Source organism: Scardinius erythrophthalmus (genome assembly GCF_964197995.2).
Source record: "Scardinius erythrophthalmus genome assembly, chromosome: 20".
NCBI classification, from domain to species: Eukaryota; Metazoa; Chordata; class Actinopteri; order Cypriniformes; family Leuciscidae; genus Scardinius; species Scardinius erythrophthalmus.
In genome coordinates, this window is record NC_138240.1 from 38048481 (window position 1) to 38075156 (window position 26676).

At 46.3% G+C, this 26676-nt stretch overlaps 1 protein-coding gene across 1 annotated transcript in view; it reads right to left on the reverse strand.

Annotated features, from left to right (window-relative positions):
- cacna2d3a (calcium channel, voltage-dependent, alpha 2/delta subunit 3a) overlaps positions 1 to 26676 on the reverse strand; it is a gene marked incomplete at both ends in the record, with an annotated part of 173687 nt that overhangs the window by 73550 nt on the left and 73461 nt on the right. The window contains 8 exons of the mRNA XM_081349565.1: positions 2047 to 2064; positions 5495 to 5628; positions 13522 to 13600; positions 19548 to 19661; positions 19897 to 19986; positions 22843 to 22917; positions 23803 to 23953; positions 25277 to 25337. Of these exons, the coding sequence (XP_081205691.1) occupies positions 2047 to 2064; positions 5495 to 5628; positions 13522 to 13600; positions 19548 to 19661; positions 19897 to 19986; positions 22843 to 22917; positions 23803 to 23953; positions 25277 to 25337 (722 nt within the window). The remainder of the gene's footprint in view (positions 1 to 2046; positions 2065 to 5494; positions 5629 to 13521; positions 13601 to 19547; positions 19662 to 19896; positions 19987 to 22842; positions 22918 to 23802; positions 23954 to 25276; positions 25338 to 26676) is intronic.

A 26676-nucleotide genomic window follows, 5' to 3' on the forward strand; every position in this document is an offset into this window, starting at 1 on the left:
GACTCCAGCAGGACTCAGTGTTTCTCAGTGAACCCGAACCTCCATCAGGACGACTCGAGCAGGACTCAGTGTTTCTCAGTGAACCCGATCCTCCATCAGGATGACTCCAGCAGGACTCAGTGTTTCTCAGTGAACCCGATCCTCCATCAGGACGACTCCAGCAGGACTCAGTGTTTCTCAGTGAACCCGAACCTCCATCAGGACGACTCCAGCAGGACTCAGTGTTTCTCAGTGAACCCGAACCTCCATCAGGACGACTCCAGCAGGACTCAGTGTTTCTCAGTGAGCCCGAACCTCCATCAGGATGACTCCAGCAGGACTCAGTGTTTCTCAGTGAACCCGAACCTCCATCAGGACGACTCCAGCAGGACTCAGTGTTTCTCAGTGAACCCGATCCTCCATCAGGATGACTCCAGCAGGACTCAGTGTTTCTCAGTGAACCCGAACCTCCATCAGGACGACTCCAGCAGGACTCAGTGTTTCTCAGTGAGCTCGAACCTCCATCAGGACGACTCCAGCAGGACTCAGTGTTTCTCAGTGAACCCGATCCTCCATCAGAACGACTCCAGCAGGACTCAGTGTTTCTCAGTGATACTCTACTCAGTTTGAGGAACATTATAAGATGTTGCAACTGTAATTCCTCTCCATCAGCATTAACAAGTGCATGTCCATCAACAAACCCATTATTTTACTTGTACTCATTTATTTACAGAGTATTTTTCTAATATATTGCGGTGAACACTTGGTAACTGTATTAATAACAGTGTAAACATTAGCCACGCTCTAGCATGAATGACTGATGTAACATAAACATTGGTAAAACAAATCTTGCTCCATGCTTAATCTTTCCTCAAAGTAGTGAGAACGACAGACGATCTGCTTTAATAGACACAGTTATAGGTAATCCTGGCCCACAGCTGATTAGCAGAAGTATTTCAGTAAGACAGTGATAACATGAGTTAGCAGGAGACCTACACAATATAAAACTCAAAACTAAGTATTTTGAACCCCATCTTAAAGAGCAAGCAGTTTGTGAATCCTGCATTGAGCTCAGAGATTTGAGAAGCAGTCTTCAGTGAAATAAAGGGAACACAGCAAAAGTGTAGGATTACACTGCTGTGATACCGTGGTAAAGATGAACTTTAACCTCTGATTCTCCACATGCTCATCCTTGGGCAGTGGAAACACTGGCTTTACCTTCACATTATAGAGCACAGCGTCTCCTGGACATGATGCTCTCCAGTGTCCACAGGATCAGCTGCTGGTTTGAGGAGGGTCGCGTTTTCCCTGGTGCCTGCGCACGCTGTAAGTGGGCGGGCAATATGCTAATGTGTCGTCTTGACGTCACAACGAAACGGCTTATGACTCATTTGAAAAACAATTCAATTAATTGACTCAGAGTCGACTCTTACTTTTGAAAGACAATAACTTTATATACGGTGCACTTTCAGATTTAAAACTTTGCAGGATGTTTTCATTCACTCAGAGCTGTGTTACACACTACATGAAAGCTCATTCTCAAAAATCCATAATAGGGGCCCTTTAATGAAAAGGCTACTTAAGTGTACTTAAAGAGTACACTTTCATGAATATAAAGTTCTGTCATGAAACTCTAGTGAACTCAATTTGTTAGCGATCACATCGTTATCTTCATAGCGCAGCTGATTGGTTTCTGATGCATTAACATCCAAAAACCAGGCATTGTTGAGAATGTTGTACATCAGCAGCATAATCTTCTGGTTTATTCAAGCCAGGCGACCAGTATATGTAGAGTAAAGAAACTATACAGTCAAGTCATCTCTCATCTCTTCCACACATATACAAAGACTGGACTCCATACTACAGAGAAAGCAGATCCTCCAAAATACACAGATGACTGTGAAATCGAGTATGGCAGTGTGACACAGACTACACAACACCACTTTCAATGAGAAATCAAAAGAGAATGAAAACTTGTCCAAAGTGCACTGCACACAATATAGCATAAAGCAGACACACTCAATGGGTTAATGTAGAAACACCATTAAATCACAATCAAACCTTTACCTTTTGAGCCTGTGGACGCTACAAAGACAAAACACAAATTACCATCAAATGAGTGTAAACACACATACATATTACTGCTCGTCTTTACTACTGAGAGCAGTGCCTGGATCTGAATCACCTATTGATGTAAATTTCATTGGGTTTGGTCTGTAATGTCCCGAACATGAGGTTTTCCGGACATTTGGAATAACTACAGTTTATTTTTCCCACAGCGTGGATTGATTCTCCAAGCTGTCGACTAATTTTCAAAGCAAAAATGTGACCCAGGACCACAAAACCAGACAGGGTCAATATCTTTAAATTAAAATGTGTGCATCATCTAAAAGCGGAATAAATAAGCATCCCATTGATGTATGGATTGTTAGGATAGGACAATATTTGGCCGAGATACAACTATTTGAAGATCTGGGGCCGTATTCACAAAGCATTTTATCTTACCACTAGGAGTACTCCTAAATCGCACTAAAAGATTTTAGCTAGGAGTTTTCTCTTAGAAGTTATTCACAATGCCTTTCAGACCTACTCTTAGTAAAGAAAAATGACAACTCCTAAACTAAGAGTGAGTCTTCGTTGCTATGGATGACGTCATTACTCATGCACGAGCTTGACTGAAGTGACCACCTTGATTGGCTGATGATTGTAAGGTGGGGATGATTCCAAACCCCTCCCCTACGATGATGAGTGACAGGTGACAGGTCTGAGAATGCGTGCGCTACACAAGTAGTGCGAAGGACTGAAGATGATGAATAACTGAATAAATAGCCTAAATGAATAAAGAGTAAGGCAAAACAAATAGCCTAGTAGCCTAATGAAACATATGGATTGATGCATTGCAACATTATTGAATTAATCTGTCACTATATGCCTCTGCCTACGTTTGCAAAGAGAAGAACATTTTAATTTGATTCACAATGAAACGTTACAATTAGTTTACATGCAATGAGTAGCCTAGTTTTGGTTGTTGTTGGTGGCGTTATTGCACCCCTAGTTATGCCTACAATGCAAAATTGTTCCCTCGCGATTGGAAGCTCCTGTAGCCGCCGCATACGCATTTCAGAACATCGCAGCGTGAAATGCCACAAAAAGCGGTTTGTGAAGGTCTTAGTGAGTTAGGAGTCCTCTCGACTTCTTTTAAGCTGTCCCAGGCTTAGGTGCTACTTTTAGGGCTAAAATGCTTCGTGAATTACTCTTAGTCAAAAAAATTAGGAGTCCTAAAGTTACGAGTGACACGCCCATTATTTTTAGGAGTTGCTCCTAAATTCGCCAGTTAGGAGCTACTTTTAGACTTAAAATTCTTTGTGAATACGGCCCCTGGAATCTGAGGGTGCAAAAAAATCGAAACATTGAGAAAATCTCCTTTAAAGTTGTTCATTATGTTGGCGATTGTGCTGCATTCACTCACAAAAATACATGTTTTATATATTTACGGTTAGAAATTTACAAAATATCTTCATGGAACATGATCTTTACTGAATATCCTAATGATTTTTGGCATTAAAAAAAAATCGATATTTTTGACCCACACAATGTATTGTTGGCTATTGCCACAAATATACCCGTGCGACTCGAGACTGGGTTTGTGGTCCAGGGTCATGAGTAGGTTATTTGTTCACTGCACTGCAGTTCGATATCACTTCAATACATTCTTTCTAAAATGTTACACAGTTTCGGTGGTTAGGCTGTCTCGAGCAGGATACTTAGGGCTTTACTAAACGGGCAAATTAGTGTAAGACGAAGCAGAAAGCAGAAAGCTAGTGTTGATGGAAGCAGAAAGTTCTGCAGGTGATTAAATGACAATGCAATTCAACAATATTATTGATCTCCTGCATTGACACCATTATATGAGAACTGAACTGAGCTGGACGATGACATCACGGTTTTCTCCAAAGCGGATGTATAAATATATAAATTAACTAAACTAATAACTTTTTTACAACAGAAATGAAGCATCACTGAACTTACTTAAGCTGGACTGTGATGCTATTTTCTTCTGGAAACAAACTTTGTTACATTATTTTCCTGTTATCTCTGTAAAGCTGCTTTGAAACAATCTGTGTTGTAAAAAGCGCTGTATAAATAAAGGATTTGACTTGAATGCGCAAATAAACGACTTGACTTGAATGCGCAAATTAAAGTTCAATATAGCCAGCAGCCATATCACCCTGTAGCCCAAGACTGGTTGCCCACTGAAGCTCAGCAGGGCTGAGCCTGGTCAGTACCTGGATGGGAGACTCCTGGGAAAACCAGTTTGCTGCTGGAAGAGGTGTTAGTGAGGCCAGTAGGGGGTGCTTACCCTGTGGTCTGTGTGGGTCCTAACGCCCCAGAGTAGTGACGGGGACACTATACTGTCAAAGAGCACCATCCTTCGGATGAGACGTTAAACCGAGGTCCTGACTCTCTGTGGTCATTAAAAATCCCAGGATGTCCTTCGGAAAAAGAGTAGGGGTTTAACCCCGGTGTCCTGGCCAAATTTGCCCATTGGCCCCTGTCGATCATGGCCTCCTAATCATCCCCATATACCGACTGGCTCTATCACTCTGTCTCCTCTGTGTGTGTGTGTGTGTGTGTGTGTGTGTGTGTGTGTGTGTGTGTGTGTGTGTGTGTGTGTGTGTGTGTGTGTGTGTGTGTGTGTGTGTGTGTGTGTGTGTGAGTGTGTGTGTGTGTGTGTGTGTGTGTGTGTGTGAGTGTGTGTGTGTGTGTGTGTGTGTGTGTGTGAGTGTGTGTGTGTGTGTGTGTGTGTGTGTGTGTGTGTGTGTGTGTGTGTGTGTGTGTGTGTGTGTGTGTGTGTGTGTGTGTGTGTGTGTGTGTGTGTGTGTGTGTGTGTGTGTGTGTGTGTGTGTGTGTGTGTGTGTTTTGGCGCAGTATGGCTGCCGTCGCATCATCCAAGTGGATGCTGCACATTGGTGGTGGTTGACGAGATTCCCCCCTTCCATATGTGAAGCGCTTTGAGGACCCAGAAAATATATATATATATATATACATATATACACTGATTGGCTTCATCACTCTGTCTCCTCTCCACCAGTAAGCTGGTGTGTGGTGGGCGTTCGGGCGCAATATAAATGTAACAAATTATTAATTATTAAAGAACAGATGCAGTTATGTGGTTAAGACATGCTTTTTACCAGTGTTAAATAATGCCGCAAATACCAGTAAACTGACCACCACAAAATTAGTAAATCACCTTGTGTGATAGTAGTCCTACAAATATGAGCATCTTTTGTATGAAAACCTGGAAAATCCCCCATGATAAAAACATGTATATGTGATAAGTGCAATAACTGCAAATCAAACAACATTTTTAAGAGATTGCATTAATCATTTAAACCAGTACAGATATTTTAGCATGCACAATTCATTCTTCTGTGTGCATGGGGTTCAAAGGGTTAAAAACGATTTATATGTGGATCCCACTCACATTAAAACATCAAAATGTCAGATCACTCACAGTGTGGTCGGCGTAGGCTTCAGTCCACACCATGTCATGCTCTCGATCGATGACCTTGGGTCGGCTGAGCACATGCAGATACTCCATCACATTCTCCTGAACGTCTGCCAGTGTGGAGATCTGGGTAAAATAACCTGACAACACAGAAAACCATTACAATAATCACAAATATTCACTGATATGTATATGCATACATGCCCTAGTGGAAAAAAAACCTATACCAAAATGTATTTGAAAATACATTTATTTCATATTAAGTATACTACAAATCCATTTACTTATTTACTGACATATTGCTTGAGACTGATATAAATATTATAATTATTTGGAGAACTTCTTTATTGCACAATACACATTTCTTAATATTAAGCCTAAAATGTGTTTTAATATCACTCTTAGTAAGTATAGTATGATCTCTGTATAATATCAGTCTTTAAATGCAAAATATGTAAAGTGTACCTGTCAGGCTTTTACAGATGATGCAGACAAGATGGTAAGGTTAATAGTTTATTTTCAGGGAGTGTGGAGATGCAGACAGATGGTGAGTAACAGAAACACAGAATAACAGTGGATGCTTAGCTGGTTGGTAATGTCCTTGTCATTCTTTCTCTTTGCAGATGATGTCAGGCTGAAGGCAGAACAGGATGGCAGGCAGGACGGATTGGAGAGGATGAAATGACAGGTAGGAATCCAGGTAAGTGTTCGGAAGTCTGTGGGTCATGTTAAGGTGAACATCGACGAGACCAGACAAGGAGTGAAGGGAGAGTGCTGAATATAAAGGGTGGTTAATGAGGGAGTGCAGGTGATGATGATTGGTGATTGGGTGAGTGAGTGCAGGTGTGCGCCATGGAGGATTCTGGGGAATGAAGTGCACACACAGATGAAGGCTGAAGAACGTGACCGTGACATTACTCCCCCCTCCCGTAAGGCGCGTCCCGCGCCGAAGAAGGCAGCATACGGGAGGGAGGGTGGGCATCCTGGAGTCCGTGACGGGAAGGTGGAGCAGGTTCAGGAGTACGGACTCCAGGATGGTGGCAGGACAGACAGAGGAGGTGATCAGGACGGTGCAGACTGAGCAGGGAACCAAGGTGAAGCAGACTGATCAGGGGACCATGGTGATACAGGCTGAGCAGGGGACCATGGCGGTAAGGACCTTTCGGGTGGCCATGGCGGTGCGGACCCTTCGGGTGGCCATGGCGGAGAGGACCCTTCGGGTGGCCATGGCGGAGAGGACTCTTCGGGTGGCCACGGCGGTGAGGACCCTTCAGGTGGCCACGGCGGTGAGGACCCTTCAGGTGGCCATGGCGGAGAAGACCCTTCGGGTGGCCATGGCGGAGAAGACCCTTCGGGTGGCCACGGCGGTGAGGACCCTTCAGGTGGCCATGGTGGAGAAGACCCTTCGGGTGGCCATGGCGGAGAAGACTGATAGCCCCCCCCCCAAAATTCCTTTGGGGAAATATCAGGCTTTAACACTGGACTGGAAGAGGCAGGGGGCGAAAGCGGCTCTGGGCTGGACAGGACCAGTGATGAAGGCGGCTCTGGACTGGACAGGACCAGCGGCGAAGAGGACTCTGAGCTGGACAGGACCAGCGGCGAAGAGGACTCTGAGCTGGGCGGAACCAGCGGCGAAGAGGGCTGTGAGCTGGGCGGAACCAGCGGCGAAGAGGGCTGTGAGCTGGGCGGAACCAGCGGCGAAGAGGGCTGTGAGCTGAGCAGCGATGAGGGCTGTGAGCTGGGCAGCGATGAGGGCTGTGAGCTGGGCAGCGATGAGGGCTGTGAGCTGGGCAGCGATGAGGGCTGTGAGCTGGGCAGCGATGAGGGCTGTGAGCTGGGCAGCGATGAGGGCTGTGAGCTGGGCAGCGATGAGGGCTGTGAGCTGGGCAGCGATGAGGGCTGTGAGCTGGGCAGCGATGAGGGCTGTGAGCTGGGCAGCGATGAGGGCTGTGAGCTGGGCAGCGATGAGGGCTGTGAGCTGGGCAGCGATGAGGGCTGTGAGCTGGGCAGCGATGAGGGCTGTGAGCTGGGCAGCGATGAGGGCTGTGAGCTGGGCAGCGATGAGGGCTGTGAGCTGGGCAGCGATGAGGGCTGTGAGCTGGGCAGCGATGAGGGCTCTGTGCTGGGCAGCGATGAGGGCTCTGTGCTGGGCAGCGATGAGGGCTCTGTGCTGGGCAGCGATGAGGGCTCTGTGCTGGGCAGCGATGAGGGCTCTGTGCTGGGCAGCGATGAGGGCTCTGTGCTGGGCAGCGATGAGGGCTCTGTGCTGGGCAGCGATGAGGGCTCTGTGCTGGGCAGCGATGAGGGCTCTGTGCTGGGCAGCGATGAGGGCTCTGTGCTGGGCAGCGATGAGGGCTCTGTGCTGGGCAGCGATGAGGGCTCTGTGCTGGGCAGGACCAGCTGTGAGGAGGGCATTGAGCTGGACTGGACCAGCTGTGAGGAGGGCGTTGAGCTGGACAGGACCAGCTGTGAAGAGGGCGTTGAGCTGAATGGGACCAACAGTGAAGGCTCTGTGCAGGGCAGGACCAGCAGTGAAGGCTTGGTGCTGGGCAGGACCAGCGGTGTAGACTTTGGGCTGGGCAGGACCAGCGGCGAAGAGGGCTCAGTGCTGGACTGGACCAGCGGCGAAGAAGGCTCTGTGCTGGACGGGACCAGCGGCGAAGAGGGCTCTGTGCTGGACGGGACCAGCGGCGAAGAGGGCTCTGTGCTGGACGGGACCAGCGGCGAAGAGGGCTCTGTGCTGGACGGGACCAGCGGCGAAGAGGGCTCTGTGCTGGACGGGACCAGCGATGAGGGCTTTGAGCTGGACGGGACCAGCGATGAGGGCTCTGAGCTGGACGGGACCAGCGATGAGGGCTTTGAGCTGGACGGGACCAGCGATGAGGGCTTTGAGCTGGACGGGACCAGCGATGAGGGCTTTGAGCTGGACGGGACCAGCGATGAGGGCTTTGAGCTGGACGGGACCAGCGATGAGGGCTTTGTGCTGGACGGGACCAGCGATGAGGGCTTTGTGCTGGACGGAACCAGCGATGAGGGCTTTGAGCTGGACGGGACCAGCGATGAAGAGGGATTTGAGCTGGACGGAACCAGCGATGAAGAGGGATTTGAAAACTCTGGCTCTGGCTCGGGGAGAATGACGCTCACAGGCTCTGGCGGGCAGGCGACTGGCCCTGGCGGGCAGGCGACTGGCCCTGGCGGGCAGGCGACTGGCCCTGGCTCTGGCTCTGGCGGGCAGGCGACTGGCTCTGGCTCTGGCGGGCAGGCGACTGGCTCTGGCTCTGGCGGGCAGGCGACTGGCTCTGGCTCTGGCGGGCAGGCGACTGGCTCTGGCTCTGGCGGGCAGGCGACTGGCTCTGGCTCTGGCGGGCAGGCGACTGGCTCTGGCTCTGGCGGGCAGGCGACTGGCTCTGGCTCTGGCGGGCAGGCGACTGGCTCTGGCTCTGGCGGGCAGGCGACTGGCTCTGGCTCTGGCGGGCAGGCGACTGGCTCTGGCTCTGGCGGGCAGGCGACTGGCTCTGGCTCTGGCGGGCAGGCGCTCATAGACTCAGGGGCGGCGGGCACGACGCCTACTGCCTTGGTCTCGGCAGCTCTGGCGTGAAGTGCGGGCTCGGCTGGACCGGCGCGAAGCGCGGGCCCGCTAGTGCTGGTGACTGAATTCCGGATGATGATGGCTGGAGATGGTGGTTGAGTGGCGATGTCCTCAACCTCACCTACGGTGAACCTTGAGCCACTCAACCACAACACATGATCTAGATACTGGGCAAATGAGCCTGGGATTGCCTCCGCTGGAGCTTGCTGGTACAGATGGTTATCCAGTCCGCCCCAAAATACTGTTTTTAGGACATCATCTGTCCAGCTTACCCCAACAGAAAGCTCCAGAAAGCCGGCGACATATTCCTCGATTGAGCACCCATCTTGAAAACAATGAATCAGATGATCAGCTGGGGTTAGGGTGAAGTGAGCAACTTCCATGCTTCGTGTGGTCTGGTCTTCTGTCAGGCTTTTACAGATGATGCAGACAAGATGGTAAGGTTAATAGTTTATTTTCAGGGAGTGTGGAGATGCAGACAGATGGTGAGTAACAGAAACACAGAATAACAGTGGATGCTTAGCTGGTTGGTAATGTCCTTGTCATTCTTTCTCTTTGCAGATGATGTCAGGCTGAAGGCAGAACAGGATGGCAGGCAGGACGGATTGGAGAGGATGAAATGACAGGTAGGAATCCAGGTAAGTGTTCGGAAGTCTGTGGGTCATGTTAAGGTGAACATCGACGAGACCAGACAAGGAGTGAAGGGAGAGTGCTGAATATAAAGGGTGGTTAATGAGGGAGTGCAGGTGATGATGATTGGTGATTGGGTGAGTGAGTGCAGGTGTGCGCCATGGAGGATTCTGGGGAATGAAGTGCACACACAGATGAAGGCTGAAGAACGTGACCGTGACAGTACCTAAAGTATACTTGCAATAGTTCCACTTTAGCACTATCAAATATACTTCAGTATATCTTTAGTTGAACTTAAGCTCTATTTCTGGATAACTAACGTATATTAAGTACAAAATTAGTTGTTCTAATTTAGCAGACTTTAAGTATAGAAATGTAGTATACTAAAAGTACAATTGCATGGTATTTATATTAAGTACATAAATATGTAAATGTATTTGTAGTATACTTAGCATAAAATAAATGTATTTCAAATACATTTTGGTATATACATTTTTTTATTAGGGTGTGCATGCTGCAATTTGAGATTAAAAACGATTTCCACCGGTCATTAACGTAAGCAAGAAATGTGCTGAATGAAATTGATGAAACTGATGAAATTTTGTTTAAATGCTAATTCCATGTTAACATATGAAAGCTTTAGGCAGTGTGTAGTGTGTGACCCAGTGCATAACACATCCTAAACACACAGTCAACCTACAGAAAGAGCCAAGCAATGCCGCACACACACACAAACTACAAGATAAGCAATCAAAATATGATTATTCATAATGTATAAAAAATAATTCATACACAAGCCATAACTTTAACTTGAAGAAACACTGAGCAGAGCAACTTTAGACAAGTGTAGGATCTGTTTTAACTATACACTCGTGTGGAGATCAAGTTATTCGGTAATACTTTACAATAAGGTTCATTAGTTAACATTAGTTAATGTATTAACCAACATGAACTAACAATGAGCAATACATTTGTTACAGTATTTGTTCATCTTTATTAATGTTAATTATGGAAAGCTATGGAAAACACCATGGTTGCTGCCACATCCAGCGCTCTATGCAAGACTCTCAGACCCCCAACTGACTGCGGTGGAAGGCCTGCGTAGAGGGAGTTCGAACTGCTGTTCCGTTATAACCCACGCAGTGGAACTCTTGGATAACACTGGGAAAGCGCGCCTTTCCAGGGGAGAGGAACGCTGCGGAAGCCATATCATAACATGTGGAGAATACACATGGACTGGCCGGTTAGGGGCAGTGCAACACATGGAATGTCACTGGGGTGGCTCCAGCCTGAGAAGGGGGAGGCTACACCGGACAGTGACGACAGAGCGAACTCTGCCAAGGGAAAGACATGAGCTCACCGCAGGGAGCTGATCGTATACGCATATGGGATCGCTGCAGGGATCACAACATATGGAACCCAGCCAAGCACAAGTTACACAAGCATACGAGCACTAGGTCTGGCGTCTGACGCTCTGGAGGAACTCGAACAGGGTTCGCCTAAGTGGGGAACTCGACTGGAACCAAAGGCACACATATCCGCTCCATGTGGAGGGGAGTGGCGCAGCAAGCCGACACTAGACTGGGAACTTCGGTGTTACTGGAAGTGAGCACACAGGAAGAAACCAGTTCAACACGTAGGCTATAAAACCTAGTGAATGTGTTAGGTGTCACCCAGCCCGCAGCCCTACAGATGTCTGTCAGCGAGGCGCTGTGTGCCAGCGCCCATGAAGAAGCAACACTCCTAATGGAGTGGCCTCTCAATGTGAGTGGGCAGGGCACCCAAGGCGATGGCATCTCCTATCCAGTGGGCCATCCTCAGCTTGGAGACAGCCTTTCCCTTCTGGAGCTGGTCTGAGGTCCTGAGGTTTTGTGTTCTGTCCACGTACAGGCACAGAGCACGAACGGGACAGAGAAAAGCCAGGGCTGGGTCTGCCTCCTCCAGGAGAAGCGCTTGCAGGTTCACCACCTGGTCCCAGAAGGGAGTGGTAGGAACCTTGGGCACGTATCCGGGCCGGGGTCTCAGGATCACAAGAGTTAGCCGGGCCGAATTCTAGGCACGATTCGTCAACCAAAAATGCATGCAGGTCCCCTACCCTCTTGATAGAGGCCAATGCAACCAGGTGTACTGTCTTCAACCAGGACATCATTTTTAACTCAGCTGATCGCAAAGGCTCAAAGGGTGGTCTCTGAAGTGCCGAAAGGACCAGAGACAAATCCCAAGAGGGTATAGAGAGTGAGCGAGGCAGATTTAGTCTCCTCGCCCCCCTCAGGAACCTGACGATCAGGTTGTGCCTTCCCAGCGACTTTCCTTCAACTGCATCGCGATGTGCGGCGATAGCGGCAACATACACTTTAAGGGTGGAGGGAGACAGCCTTCGCTCCAACCCTTCTTGCAGGAAGGAAAGTACTGCTCTGATCGAGCAAGTTCAGGGGTTCTCCTCGTGAGAAGAACACCAGTCAACGAACAGGTTCCACTTCAACGCATAGAGGCGCATTGTAGAGGGGGCTCTAGCGGAAGTGGTGGTGTCAACTACCGCTTGGGGTGGGTCATCTAGAACATGGAGTTTCCAGAGGTCTGGACACGGGTGCCATAGGGTGCCCCGTCTCTGAGAGAGTAGGTCCTCTCTCAGAGGAATGGGCCAGGGAGGGGCTGTCGTGAGGAGCACTAGTTCTGGGAACCAGGTACCAATACGGGAACCAATACGGCGCAATGAGCAAGACCTGCTCCTCGTCCTCCCTGACTTTGTACAGGGTCTGTGCAAGAAGGCTCACTGGGGGAAACGGTGGGACGTGAACAACTGGCAGTGGGACGTGTCCGGGGCGGCAAACAGGTCTATCTGTGCAGTCCCAAAGCGCCTCCAAATCAGCTGGACCACCTGGGGATGGAGTCTCCACTCTCCCGGAAGAACCTGCTCCCATGAGAGCTCATCAGCTGCATGGTTGAGCAGGCCTGGAATATGAATGGTGTGAAGCGACCTCAGATGCTTCTGACTCCATACGAGGAGATGGCGGGCGAGTTGTGACATGCGACGGGAGCGTGTGAAGACACAGGGTGACAGGGAAAGCCCAAAGGCTTTGTACTGATATGCCCATCCCTCGAACACAAAGCGAAGAAACGGTCTGTGTCGAGGGAGAATCGAGGCATGAATGTACGAGTCCTTCACGTCGATTGCTGCAAACCAATCTTGGGGACAGATGCATTTGAAAATGCGTTTCTGCGTAAGCATCTCTGGCTGTAGAAGCCAGTCTTCATATCAGCTGGAGGGACCGGCTCGATCGTGTCCTTCGCCAGTAGATGCCCGGAGGCTGGGGGGTGCACTCAATGGAACGCCCACACACACACAGAATGTAATGCTGTGAAAGCAGTTTGTGAGCTGTAATGCTTGCGGCCACTGCTGATCGTGCCGTCACGCCAACACTGGAACAGGGTTTTTCTTGATTTCCAACATTGCAGAGTCTCTATTGCGGCACTCGTGAAGTCAAGTGAAACCACTCGGCTCCGAAGTGAAAGACAAAGTTTCATGCGCCTGTTTCAGTGTTTATACCCGCACTGCGGGGCGGGGCGAGTGACACGATTCACACACGCCAACGTTCATTGGCTCGTTCTGTAGACACTCGAAGATGATAGGGCTCTGAAGTGATCTCAATTACGTCATCACATCGGCGTAACGTCGAACGTGAGCGACTGTAAGGGAATTAATGTTAACTAATGAACCTTATTGTAAAGTGTTACCGGTTATTCTTTCAAAGTTCAATATTCAGCAGATAAAATGGATTACAGATCTGCATGAGTTAGAATGATCTAGACTAACCTTTATTAGCACAAGCCATCCACTTGAGATTATCAGCGAAGGCAGACTCTCGACCGATCAGGTACGGGAACACGCGCACCTGCAGACAGAGAGAGAGAGAGAGAGAGAGAGAGAGTGAGAGCTCAGGTCATGTTCAATCCCTCAACAGCAGATAACACACCAGAGTATAATTACTTTACTCTGTAATCTTTGAGCTTCGAAAAACGTTGCCAAATGATTAAAGCTACTTTGTTCCAATGATTTGAAAACAAACAAATAAATCTATGATGATTTGGTGGAGTCAATCAGAGGTCATTGCATTAGAAATGTCAGAACTAATTTACAGTGTTTCTGCATCTCAAGTGCAACAAATGGAACTGCAAAAAAACACAGTGTTCTATAATGTTTCTTCAGCAGAAAATCAGCATATTAGAATATTTTTTATTCATGTGACACTGAGGACTGGAGTAATGATGCTAAAAATGCAGCTTTTATCACAGGAATATATTACACTTTACTATATATTCACATAGAAAACAGCTGTTTTACATTTAATAATATTTCACAATATTACTGTTTTTTTACTGTATTTTTGATCAAATAAATGCAGCAGTGAGCAAAAGAGACTTCAAAAACACTAACAAATCTTTCAGACCCCAAACTCAGTGTTTCTGTCTCTCAGTGTTTCTGTCTCTCAGTGTTTCTGTCTCTCAGTGTCTCTGTCTCTCAGTGTTTCTGTCTCTCAGTGTTTCTGTCTCTCGGTGTCTCTGTCTCTCGGTGTCTCTGTCTCTCGGTGTCTCTGTCTCTCGGTGTCTCTGTCTCTCGGTGTCTCTGTCTCTCGGTGTCTCTGTCTCTCTGTGTCTCTGTGTCTCTGTCTCTCGGTGTCTCTGTCTCTCGGTGTCTCTGTCTCTCGGTGTCTCTGTCTCTCGGTGTCTCTGTCTCTCGGTGTCTCTGTCTCTCGGTGTGTCTGTCTCTCGGTGTCTCTGTCTCTCGGTGTCTCTGTCTCTCGGTGTCTCTGTCTCTCGGTGTTTCTGTCTCTCGGTGTTTCTGTCTCTCAGTGTTTCTGTCTCTCTGTGTTTCTGTCTCTCGGTGTCTCTGTCTCTCGGTGTCTCTGTCTCTCGGTGTCTCTGTCTCTCGGTGTCTCTGTCTCTCGGTGTCTCTGTCTCTCGGTGTCTCTGTCTCTCGGTGTTTCTGTCTCTCAGTGTCTCTGTCTCTCAGTGTCTCTGTCTCTCAGTGTTTCTGTCTCTCAGTGTTTCTGTCTCTCAGTGTCTCTGTCTCTCAGTGTCTCTGTCTCTCAGTGTCTCTGTCTCTCAGTGTTTCTGTCTCTCAGTGTTTCTGTCTCTCAGTGTTTCTGTCTCTCAGTGTCTCTGTCTCTCAGTGTCTCTGTCTCTCGGTGTTTCTGTCTCTCGGTGTTTCTGTCTCTCGGTGTTTCTGTCTCTCAGTGTCTCTGTCTCTCGGTGTCTCTGTCTCTCGGTGTTTCTGTCTCTCGGTGTCTCTGTCTCTCGGTGTTTCTGTCTCTCGGTGTCTCTGTCTCTCGGTGTCTCTGTCTCTCGGTGTTTCTGTCTCTCGGTGTCTCTGTCTCTCTGTCTCTCGGTGTCTCTGTCTCTCGGTGTCTCTGTCTCTCGGTGTCTCTGTCTCTCGGTGTCTCTGTCTCTCGGTGTCTCTGTCTCTCGGTGTTTCTGTCTCTCGGTGTCTCTGTCTCTCGGTGTCTCTGTCTCTCGGTGTCTCTGTCTCTCGGTGTCTCTGTCTCTCGGTGTCTCTGTCTCTCGGTGTCTCTGTCTCTCAGTGTCTCTGTCTCTCAGTGTCTCTGTCTCTCAGTGTCTCTGTCTCTCGGTGTCTCTGTCTCTCGGTGTTTCTGTCTCTCGGTGTCTCTGTCTCTCGGTGTTTCTGTCTCTCGGTGTTTCTGTCTCTCGGTGTCTCTGTCTCTCGGTGTTTCTGTCTCTCAGTGTCTCTGTCTCTCGGTGTCTCTGTCTCTCGGTGTCTCTGTCTCTCGGTGTCTCTGTCTCTCGGTGTCTCTGTCTCTCGGTGTCTCTGTCTCTCAGTGTTTCTGTCAATTCAATTTTTCAATTCAAAATGAGCTTTATTAGCATGACTGTGTAACACAATGTTGCCAAAGCATCAACATATATAAATAATAAAACAAATAAAACATATATGTATAGATCATGTCATATGTAGCATAGTAAATATAAATAAATAGATAAATAAACACAATCTATCCTAATAAATGAATAAATACAGTGGGTCTCTCTAGAGAATTAGCTGACTCTGGCGTTGTGAATAGCTAACACATATTTAGCCGCGAGTGCAGCTGTACTATCATCTTCTCCCAGTAAGAAGAACATTTTCTCAGCGTCACTCAGTTCAGAGAATGATGTCTCTCAGTGTCTCTGTCTCTCAGTGTTTCTGTCTCTCAGTGTTTCTGTCTCTCAGTGTTTCTGTCTCTCAGTGTTTCTGTCTCTCAGTGTTTCTGTCTCTCAGTGTCTCTGTCTCTCAGTGTCTGTCTCTCGGTGTCTCTGTCTCTCAGTGTCTGTCTCTCAGTGTCTCTGTCTCTCAGTGTTTCTGTCTCTCGGTGTCTCTGTCTCTCAGTGTCTCTGTCTCTCAGTGTCTCTGTCTCTCAGTGTCTCTGTCTCTCGGTGTTTCTGTCTCTCAGTGTTTCTGTCTCTCGGTGTCTCTGTCTCTCGGTGTTTCTGTCTCTCAGTGTTTCTGTCTCTCAGTGTCTCTGTCTCTCAGTGTTTCTGTCTCTCGGTGTCTCTGTCTCTCGGTGTTTCTGTCTCTCAGTGTTTCTGTCTCTCAGTGTCTCTGTCTCTCAGTGTTTCTGTCTCTCGGTGTCTCTGTCTCTCAGTGTCTGTCTCTCAGTGTCTCTGTCTCTCAGTGTCTCTGTCTCTCAGTGTCTCTGTCTCTCGGTGTTTCTGTCTCTCAGTGTCTCTGTCTCTCAGTGTCTCTGTCTCTCGGTGTTTCTGTCTCTCAGTGTTTCTGTCTCTCAGTGTCTCTGTCTCTCAGTGTTTCTGTCTCTCGGTGTCTCTGTCTCTCAGTGTCTGTCTCTCAGTGTCTCTGTCTCTCGGTGTCTCTGTCTCTCGGTGTCTCTGTCTCTCAGTGTCTCTGTCTCTCGGTGTCTCTGTCTCTCGGTGTCTGTCTCTCGGTGTCTCTGTCTCTCAGTGTTTCTGTCTCTCAGTGTCTCTGTCTCTCAGTGTCTGTCTCTCGGTGTCTCTGTCTCTCAGTGTTTCTGTCTCTCGGTGTCTCTGTCTCTCGGTGTCTCTGTCTCTCGGTGTCTCTGTCTCTCAGTGTCTCTGTCTCTGTCTCTCGGTGTCTCTGTCTCTCAGTGTTTCTGTCTCTCAGTGTCTCTGTCTCTCAGCGTCTCTGTCTCTGTCTCTCGGTGTCTCTGTCTCTCAGTGTCTCTGTCTCTCAGTGTTTCTGTCTCTCAGTGTCTCTGTCTCTCAGTGTCTGTCTCTCGGTGTCTCTGTCTCTCAGTGTTTCTGTCTCTCGGTGTCTCTGTCTCTCTGTGTCTCTGTCTCTCGGTGTCTCTGTCTCTCGGTGTCTCTGTCTCTCAGTGTTTCTGTCTCTCAGTGTCTCTGTCTCTCAGTGTCTCTGTCTCTGTCTCTCGGTGTCTCTGTCTCTCAGTGTCTCTGTCTCTCTGTGTCTCTGTCTCTCGGTGTCTCTGTCTCTCGGTGTCTCTGTCTCTCGGTGTTTCTGTCTCTCAGTGTCTCTGTCTCTCGGTGTCTCTGTCTCTCGGTGTCTCTGTCTCTCGGTGTCTCTGTCTCTCGGTGTCTCTGTCTCTCGGTGTCTCTGTCTCTCGGTGTCTCTGTCTCTCTGTGTCTCTGTCTCTCGGTGTCTCTGTCTCTCGGTGTCTCTGTCTCTCAGTGTTTCTGTCTCTCAGTGTCTCTGTCTCTCAGTGTCTCTGTCTCTGTCTCTCGGTGTCTCTGTCTCTCAGTGTCTCTGTCTCTCTGTGTCTCTGTCTCTCGGTGTCTCTGTCTCTCGGTGTCTCTGTCTCTCGGTGTTTCTGTCTCTCAGTGTCTCTGTCTCTCGGTGTCTCTGTCTCTCGGTGTCTCTGTCTCTCGGTGTCTCTGTCTCTCGGTGTCTCTGTCTCTCGGTGTCTCTGTCTCTCGGTGTCTCTGTCTCTCGGTGTCTCTGTCTCTCAGTGTCTCTGTCTCTCAGTGTCTGTCTCTCGGTGTCTCTGTCTCTGTCTCTCGGTGTCTCTGTCTCTCAGTGTTTCTGTCTCTCGGTGTCTCTGTCTCTCGGTGTCTCTGTCTCTCGGTGTTTCTGTCTCTCAGTGTCTCTGTCTCTCGGTGTCTCTGTCTCTCGGTGTCTCTGTCTCTCGGTGTCTCTGTCTCTCGGTGTCTCTGTCTCTCGGTGTCTCTGTCTCTCGGTGTCTCTGTCTCTCGGTGTCTCTGTCTCTCGGTGTCTCTGTCTCTCGGTGTCTCTGTCTCTCAGTGTTTCTGTCTCTCAGTGTTTCTGTCTCTCGGTGTCTCTGTCTCTCGGTGTCTCTGTCTCTCGGTGTTTCTGTCTCTCGGTGTTTCTGTCTCTCAGTGTCTCTGTCTCTCAGTGTTTCTGTCTCTCAGTGTTTCTGTCTCTCAGTGTTTCTGTCTCTCAGTGTCTCTGTCTCTCAGTGTCTCTGTCTCTCAGTGTCTCTGTCTCTCAGTGTCTCAGTCTCTCAGTGTCTCTGTCTCTCGGTGTCTCTGTCTCTCGGTGTCTCTGTCTCTCGGTGTCTCAGTCTCTCGGTGTCTCTGTCTCTCGGTGTCTCTGTCTCTCAGTGTCTCTGTCTCTCAGTGTCTCTGTCTCTCAGTGTCAATATGCTGAATTTAGGGGTAAATTCATACCCTATATATTGTATTGTTATATATTGTATTGACAACTCAATTAAATATTTACCATTGGATATTTTGCATTGTTTGATGTTTTTAAATAAACACTGACAAAATAAATCCGCGTTTTAGGGCTGGACGATATGATTATATACATAACATTGATATTAGTGATCACATGGATTTAGACCGATGTTGTATTTATATAAACCTTTCACAGGCATATTTGCTTAATGTTTTACCCCGGTGTTAAAATCAGGATCATATAAACAAGTGTTAGGGAAAGTTACTTTGAAAAGTAATGCATTACAATATTACATAACTCCCTTAAAAAGTAACTAATTGCGTTACTGTCACGGTGCGTGCAGGCCGAAGAAGATCACGAGTCATAAAGTTCCAATATAAACTTTTACTCACAATATCACACAAAAGGTACAGACGGGCAGGAGGGTTACACACACCAATAAACGACGTGAACGGACAAAGACTGACTGAACTGAAGGAACTTAAATACTAACACTGATGAACTGAAAACAGGTGACGATAATTAACTGAACACAGGTAGATGAAGGTTAACTAATTAAGGATAACAAGAACAGGTGCAAACACGACAGAACAGAATGTGACAGTTTTAGAAAAGTAATGAGTTACTTTTTACTTTTGAGCTTTTTCTTTTGTAAGGAACATTATATAGAGTCTAACCTTTAGTTTAAACTGATAATTGTTTGTTTTACTGGCGTTTTCGCATTTTCCTCTGTTAAATCTAGTCATGCATCAGCTCTTCTGCCACTCAGTCCGGCTGAGGGAGTGTGTTCCTGCGGGAAATGCATAACCTCTATAGTCCGGATTCTCTTCATAACTGCTCTGCTGGATTCAGTGTTTCACCTGTGCTCTCAGAAGGTCTCTAAACGCTTTTCCATGAAGACATATTTTCAACCTTTGGAAATGTATTTAGAGCTAGAATGTTTTTTAAATACCTAGAGGCTCGCAAAAACCAGAGATGGATAAAAGAGTGTAAGAGTCTTAACCCCTATTTGGAGGGCAGAGTTTCCAGACTGAATATTATTATTTGTTACATGCAAATCCTGGGGAACAAGAATGGGAACAATCTCTTAGTCAAAATCTGTCAGTCTGCAATTGAGAAAATACATAAAACTTCTGTGTGAGTCAAGGATCGTTCCTACATTTAAAGCATTCCAGTCAGTGAGATTATTTGCAAACTGGGCCTATAAAAACTCTTCTTACCTTTCTGTCGGGCCAGTTGTACGTAGCAAACACAGCGTCATACGTTTCCACGGCTCCATCCGTCACTAACATGATGGCCTGACTGCACACACTGCCTCGGCCCGTCTGATTAAACTGAACACACACACGCACACACACATACATATCACATCATGAGAGGTTGGGATTAATAATCAATAATAAAAGCTAGCTGAGGAGGGTTTAGGGTCAGGGTTCGGGTTAGGCACTTAGTTGTGATGGGTAAGGTTAGGGTAAGCGGCTAGAGATTGCATTGTGTCAATGAATGTCCTCATAAAGATAGATGTACAAGAATGTGTGTGTGTGTGTGTGTGTGTGTGTGTATGCTCACATTACTGAGGAGTTCGAAGGCCTCAGTCAGAGCCAGGTCCAGCATGCCTATACCTTTGGCGAAGAGCTTATCAAGACGCTGACGGAAATGCTGAGGAGAAAAACACAAAACACAACCTTACCATAAGAAACGTAAGGTTGCAACCTTGTTTCAGATAAGACTTGGTCCAGCAACATTTCAAATTCATTAAAAAATAATAATTGGTTAGAAAAACATCTGGACAGACACTAAAATAGTTCATACTCTGGTTTTCATTTGACTTTTAATATTCAATATGACTTTTAATATGGGGACATTTAATATTCAACAATATTATTGATCTGCCTGCATTGACACCATTATATGAGAACTGAACTGAGCTGGACGATGACATCACAGTTTTCTCCAGAGCGGCTATATATATAAATGAACTAAATTAATAACTTTTTTACAACAGAAATTAATCATCACTGAACTTACTTAAGCTGGACTGCGACACTACTTTCTCTGGAAACAAATTTTGTTGCATTATTTTCCTGTTATCTCTGTAAAGCTGCTTTGAAACAATCTGTATTGTAAAAAGCGCTATTTAACTAAAGGAGACTTGAGCTGACCAAATTGATGTTATGGATATCCTGCATCTACTGTAAAAGCCAATTTTATCCAGACAAGATTCAAAGTAAAAAAATCGGGCCTGGGAGGAGTTCACTGAGGCCATGGAGAAGGACTACCGGTCGGCCATGAAGAGATTCTGGCAAACCGTCCGGCGCCTCAGGAGAGGGAAGCAGTGCCCTACCAACACCATTTACAGTGGAGGTGGGCAGCTGTTGACCTCGACTGGGGATGTCGTCGGACGGTGGAAGGAATACTTCGAGGATCTCCTCAATCCCACCGTCACGTCTTCCATTGAGGAAGCAGAGGCCGAGGGCTCGGAGGTGGACTCGTCCATCACCCGGGCTAAAGTCACAGAGGTAGTCAAGAAGCTCCTCAGTGGCAAGGCTCCGAGGGTGGATGAGATCCGCCTTGAGTACCTCAAGTCTCTGGATGTTGTGGGGCTGTCTTGGCTGATACGCCTCTGCAGCATCGCGTGGCGGTTGGGGACAGTGCCTCTGGGATGGCAGACCAGGGTGGTGGTCCCTCTTTTTAAGAAGGGGGACCGGAGGGTGTGCTCCAACTACAGGGGGATCACACTTCTCAGCCTCCCCGGGAAAGTCTATGCCAGGATACTGGAGAGGAGAATCCGGCCGATAGTAGAACCTCGGATTCAGGAGGAGCAGTGCGGTTTTCATCCCGGTCGTGGAACACTAGACCAGCTCTATACCCTCTACAGGGTGCTGGAGGGTTCATGGGAGTTTGCCCAACCAATCCACATGTGCTTTGTGGATTTACATTTACATTTATGCATTTGGCAGACGCTTGTATCCAAAGCGACTTACATTACATTTCAAGGTACACATTACATTTCAAGGCCAAACATTCTTATCAGTTCTTGCTTTCCCTGGGAATTGAACCCATGACATTGGTATTGCAAGCGCCAACGCTCTACTGTTTGAGCTACAGGATTTGGAGAAGGCATTCAGAGGGACTGTGTCCCTCGCGGCGTCCTGTGGTGGGTGCTCTGGGATTATAGGGTTCGGGGCCCTTTGCTAAGGGCTGTCTGTATGACCGGAGCAGTAGCTTGGTTTGCATTGCCGGCAGTAAGTCAGACTTCTTCCCGGTGCATGTTGGACTCCGGCAGGGCTGCCCTTTGTCACCAGTTCTGTTCATAATTTTTATGGACAGAATTTCTAGGCGCAGCCAGGGGCCGGAGGGTGTCAGGTTTGGGGACCACACGATTTCGTCTCTGCTTTTTGCGGATGATGTTGTCGTGTTGGCCCCATCAGACCAGGACCTTCAGCATGCACTGGGACGGTTTGCAGCCGAGTGTGAAGCGGCTGGGATGAGAATCAGCACCTCCAAATCCGAGGCCACGGTCCTCAGTCGGAAAAGGGTGGTTTGCACGCTTCAGGTTTGTGGAGAGTTCCTGCCTCAAGTGGAGGAGTTCAAGTATCTTGGGATCATTCACGAGTGAGGGAAGGATGGAATGGGAGATTGACAGGCGGATCGGTGCAGCTTCTGCAGTAATGCGGTCGATGTGCCGGTCTGTCGTGGTGAAGAAAGAGCTGAGCCGCAAGGCGAAGCTCTCGATTTACCGGTCAGTCTACGTTCCTACTCTCACCTATGGTCATGAGCTGTGGGTCATGATCGAAAGGACAAGATCCCGGATACAAGCGGCCTAAATGAGCTTTCTCCACAGGGTGGCTGGGCGATCCCTTAGAGATAGGGTGAGGAGCTCAGTCACTCGAGAGGAGCTCAGAGTAAAGCCGCATATGCGTAAATCTGTTCCGGATGCCTCCTGGACGCCTTCCCGGGAAGGTGTTCCAGGCGCGTCCCACCGGAAGGAGACCCCGGGGAAGACCTAGGACAGGGATTATGTCTCCCGGCTGGTCTGGGAATTCCTCGGTGTCCCCCCGGAAGACCTGGAGGAAGTGTCTGGAGAGAGGGAAGTCTGGGCATCTCTGCTTAGACTACTGGCCCCGCGACCCGGAAGAAGATGATGATGATGATGAATATTCAAAGTGCTGCTTATAGGCTCAAAGTGAACAATAAAAATGAATGTTAGTAGTTTGTCTTCCAGCCTCCAGCTGGTTCTGGTTCTCTGGATTCGAGCTTGTGTTTCCCTCTGGTCTCGGGTCATCAGTCTGCCCTATAGTTCTGACCCTGGACTCTCTCTCTCCTTCTTTTTCTGTCCTTGTACGCCCGTAAACCTGAACTGAGTTTATTATGCCTTTCCAGTCATGGGCTTCAGAAAAGCTATTTTAAGTTTATCCCATTATTGATTCCTCTTTTACCAAACCTGACACTAACAAGCAGGACAAAAACAATTATTTATGGTTTATATACAGGTATAGCAGAAAATGCACTTACATTTTTGTTGGTAATGTCAGCCTGAACCAATGTTCCATTCAGACACGGCTCCACATAATGCAGCTCCTCGTTGTACTGACACACACAAAACATATGCATTGTGGGTAATGTTCCACAGAGGACTTTTAACTTAACCCTCATCCTTCCCTCACGGGTCAAAATGACCCTAAGCCCTAAAATTATACTTAATTTTCTTATTTTATTTCATTTTGATAATATTTTTTCTATTTTTAATGCATTTTTTTTTTTTAGATTTTTATTACTTTTTTTTTTTATTTACCTTTAAATGACTATATTTAATAAATAAATAATCAATAAATTAGTAATTTAAGCACATTCCTCACATTCTTTCAACTTAAATTCAAAATAACTCACAATTTCATGCATAACCCTTTTAGTTCAGCTCAAAATATCTGACATTGGGAGTCTTTGCGGACCTCAAATAAATCATATAAAAATAATAATAAATAAATAATATAAGATCATATTTCATGACTCTAGATGGCCTTATAGCTCTATATGGAGCAAATGAGCTGTTCACTGGGTCCTAAAGTCAGTTTACTTCAGTATGCATTCAGATACACATGTAGGCAATGTAGACATTTTTTGGTAAAGTTTTAGCATTTTTAGTTAGAATTTTGAGCATTTTTAGGTTTTTCTATGTGTACTGAAGCATTCCTCGCATTCCATTCATTCCTAAGGGGGTCAAATTGACCCGCGGGGGAAGGATTTGTTACTTTTTAAAACTCCTCGAATCCATTAAATCTTTTTGTGTGTATTTTTGGTTCAAGTGTGACAAAAGTCATGGGGTCTTGCCGTCTTGGACCCCTCTGATGAATACTCAATTTAAAAAAAAAACTTCAAACAAAATTTCCGGGTCAAAATCACCCGAGGGAAGGTTAATACTGATATTGTGATAAAATGGTACTCCTATGATATTTGATATTGATCTAAACTCACAGCAATAATGTTGAAAAAGTCATCATCCCCGAGTGTATCCAGTATGGAGGAGACGGTCTGTCTCGCGATGGTCAGCCGTAGCCCCTTCATACTGCCACTCACATCCACCAAGATCACCACATCTTTAGGAGACGTCGCTGCCTGGATATACCTGCAAGACAGAGATGTTACGAGCGTACGATATGAGAATTATGTTGACAATCTTAAGCCGCGTTTCCATTTCAGATTTGCGCAAACCTTATGCGATATTTTCTAAATGTCAATATAAAACTATTACAAAATGACAGTGTTTCCATTAACCGATGTTATGCGACTGAAACATAATTTTTTTCCTCTCGCAATAAGTCATTCCAACTATTATGGCAAAGGATGTTAGTAGGTTTACGTATATCTCAGCCACACTAGCTATTATTATTAACCGAAGGAGACGTAGACGTAGGTTTCTGGGAGTTTCTCCCTCATATCTGCTTTCAGGTCTTGGCTGTGATATTTCTTAGTGGTTTAGGATCCAGTATTCCCGTAATGCTTTTGTCTTTTATGAGTTTAATAATCTCTGTCTCTTCTTCTGTTCAAACACACCACGCCATCTACGTTTCCATTGCAGTTGTGCAAAATATTCTTTTTTCGAACTGCCTGAAAAACCACCTCATGCAAGCGTAAAAACCTTTTTGCGATATATGGGAGTTTTTGCAAAATTGACGTGTTTCAATTGGGCGTATTTTCAATTCCCAATTTCAATTTGCGCAATTTGAAGGGTAATGGAAACGCGCCTTCAGTTGGAATAAGTAAAAATTTCATTAAATGTTAAAAAAACATGAATTGACACTTTAGCAGCTTTTCCACCGTTGGGCTCAGTGGTTCTAAGAACAGTAAGGAATGGTTCCAGTTATATTTCCAGTTGAGTCTATTATGGTACGGCACGATTACAAACCGTTCTCGGCCTGGAATCCTCGCACGGTATGGAATCCTCATCCTGAAGTAAACTTTGAATCTCTCGGGATAATCCCGCAGTGAACTCTCCTTCCTCTCTACGCAATCTCAGGATTGTTGGATGGGCCCAAATATTTCCTCTTCTTCCCTTCTTTTAAGAAGAGAGAGGACAACAAAATCCTTTTCACTGCTTGAAGAAAATTTTTGACTATTTTGCACACGAATTTTGCAAGGACCTTAACAGTTGCACTGTAACTGGCCAAGCATGCTCTTTGAGCGAAGTTAACACAAGTTAATAAAGAATTATCTAAGAAATATTTGATCATCTTCCAAGTCCATGACCAAGGCAATGACTGATGCATTTGTATTACATTCCAAAGAGCTCCGTTATCAAAATCAAACCATATTTGTACCGGCTGGGCCGGATCGGTAACAGTTAGGCAAAGACAACAGTTTGGCCCGAGAGTGGAAAAGCGGCATTTGTTACAATCAATTTAAATCCATAAGTCTTTTTATGGATAAGAGGCATACATCCTCAACTTACCATTTCCGATTTCGACAGTCAAATTCTAGAACCCCATGTTCATCAGGTGTCCACTTTATACCTGTGAAGTTAGAGGATCGTCTAAATTAGCTTATTACCCTACTGATACATACGACTGCAAGGTATGCCTTTCCTCTGAGCTTACCAACTGCATTTGCCCAAAGGAGCAATAAACAAGAGTAGTGGACAGAACACCATCTCCCATAATACAAAGCTCTTGACTCTCCTGTCCATGAACCAGAGGCAACATCAATCATAATCTGAATCTACTTCCTGACTCATTACTTGACTGAACTGATGAGAGTCAAATGTCAGCAAAAGGAAAACTTAATGCATTTAATTGTGTGATACTAACTGGAATGTACCTGTATAAAGATCTAGGCTGGCAAGAGAAAGTGCCATTTATCAATGTGAAGGTACAGTACACCCAAAAATGAACATTTTGTCATAATTTACTCAACTTAATGTTCAAAATCAATGTGATTTTCTCTCTTGTGCAACAGAAGATATTTAAAAATAAATGTCTCAATGAAAAAAAGCAATATTTTCTGTTCACATTAGAAAGTCATACAAGTGTGACAGTAAGTAAGGTTACTGCCACTTTAAGTAGAAGGAAGGGCAACGGAGCCGATGATTAGGGGATTCTTAATGAACCCCTCGTCTGTAGGAAAAGCTGCCTGTATTTTAAGCGGGTGTAAATTGTTTGGCCGGTGGAGAAAGTTCAATCCTCTCTTCAATACTTTTATCTTTATTATGCTTATTTTCTGTTTATGTTCCAAAATGTCTTGCATTTAAAAATGTAAATAATAAATAAATAAAAATAGCAATTTGCAGTTACATCAAAAAAAGTAATGTGATTACATAATGTGCGTTACATTTAATGCATTACTTTTCTCTTTATATCAAAAAAGTAATCTGATAAATGAATCCATGTTCCTTGAAATGCATTACTTTACTCATGGCATCAAAACGCAATCCATACTAATTAGTTACTAAACTCAGTTTGCTCAAACTTTCATGAAAAAATGTTCAATGATTATAATGGGAGCATTCAATTATCCTTGTGTTCCTTGCTTGAGTTTTGTTTTCATGCTGTTCATCACAAGTCGTTTGCACAGAAGCCGAAGCAATTCTACGTCAGACAGAGATATGTCCTTCACTGCACAATTCTGAGATGGCGATGCCTTTTCCTTTTGATGGAAAGGAGGATTATCAATGCTGATCATCAACTGTTATTAAGCAATTAGCACTGTCTATTAGTGTGGATTATTACTTTAACTGGCAGATATTGATCTATGATACACTGGCACACCTCTAATAAGGACCAATTATTTCCACAGACACAAGGGAGAAAATAAAGCAGAGTACATTCGAGTATGTAAAGGTAAATGTGATCACGC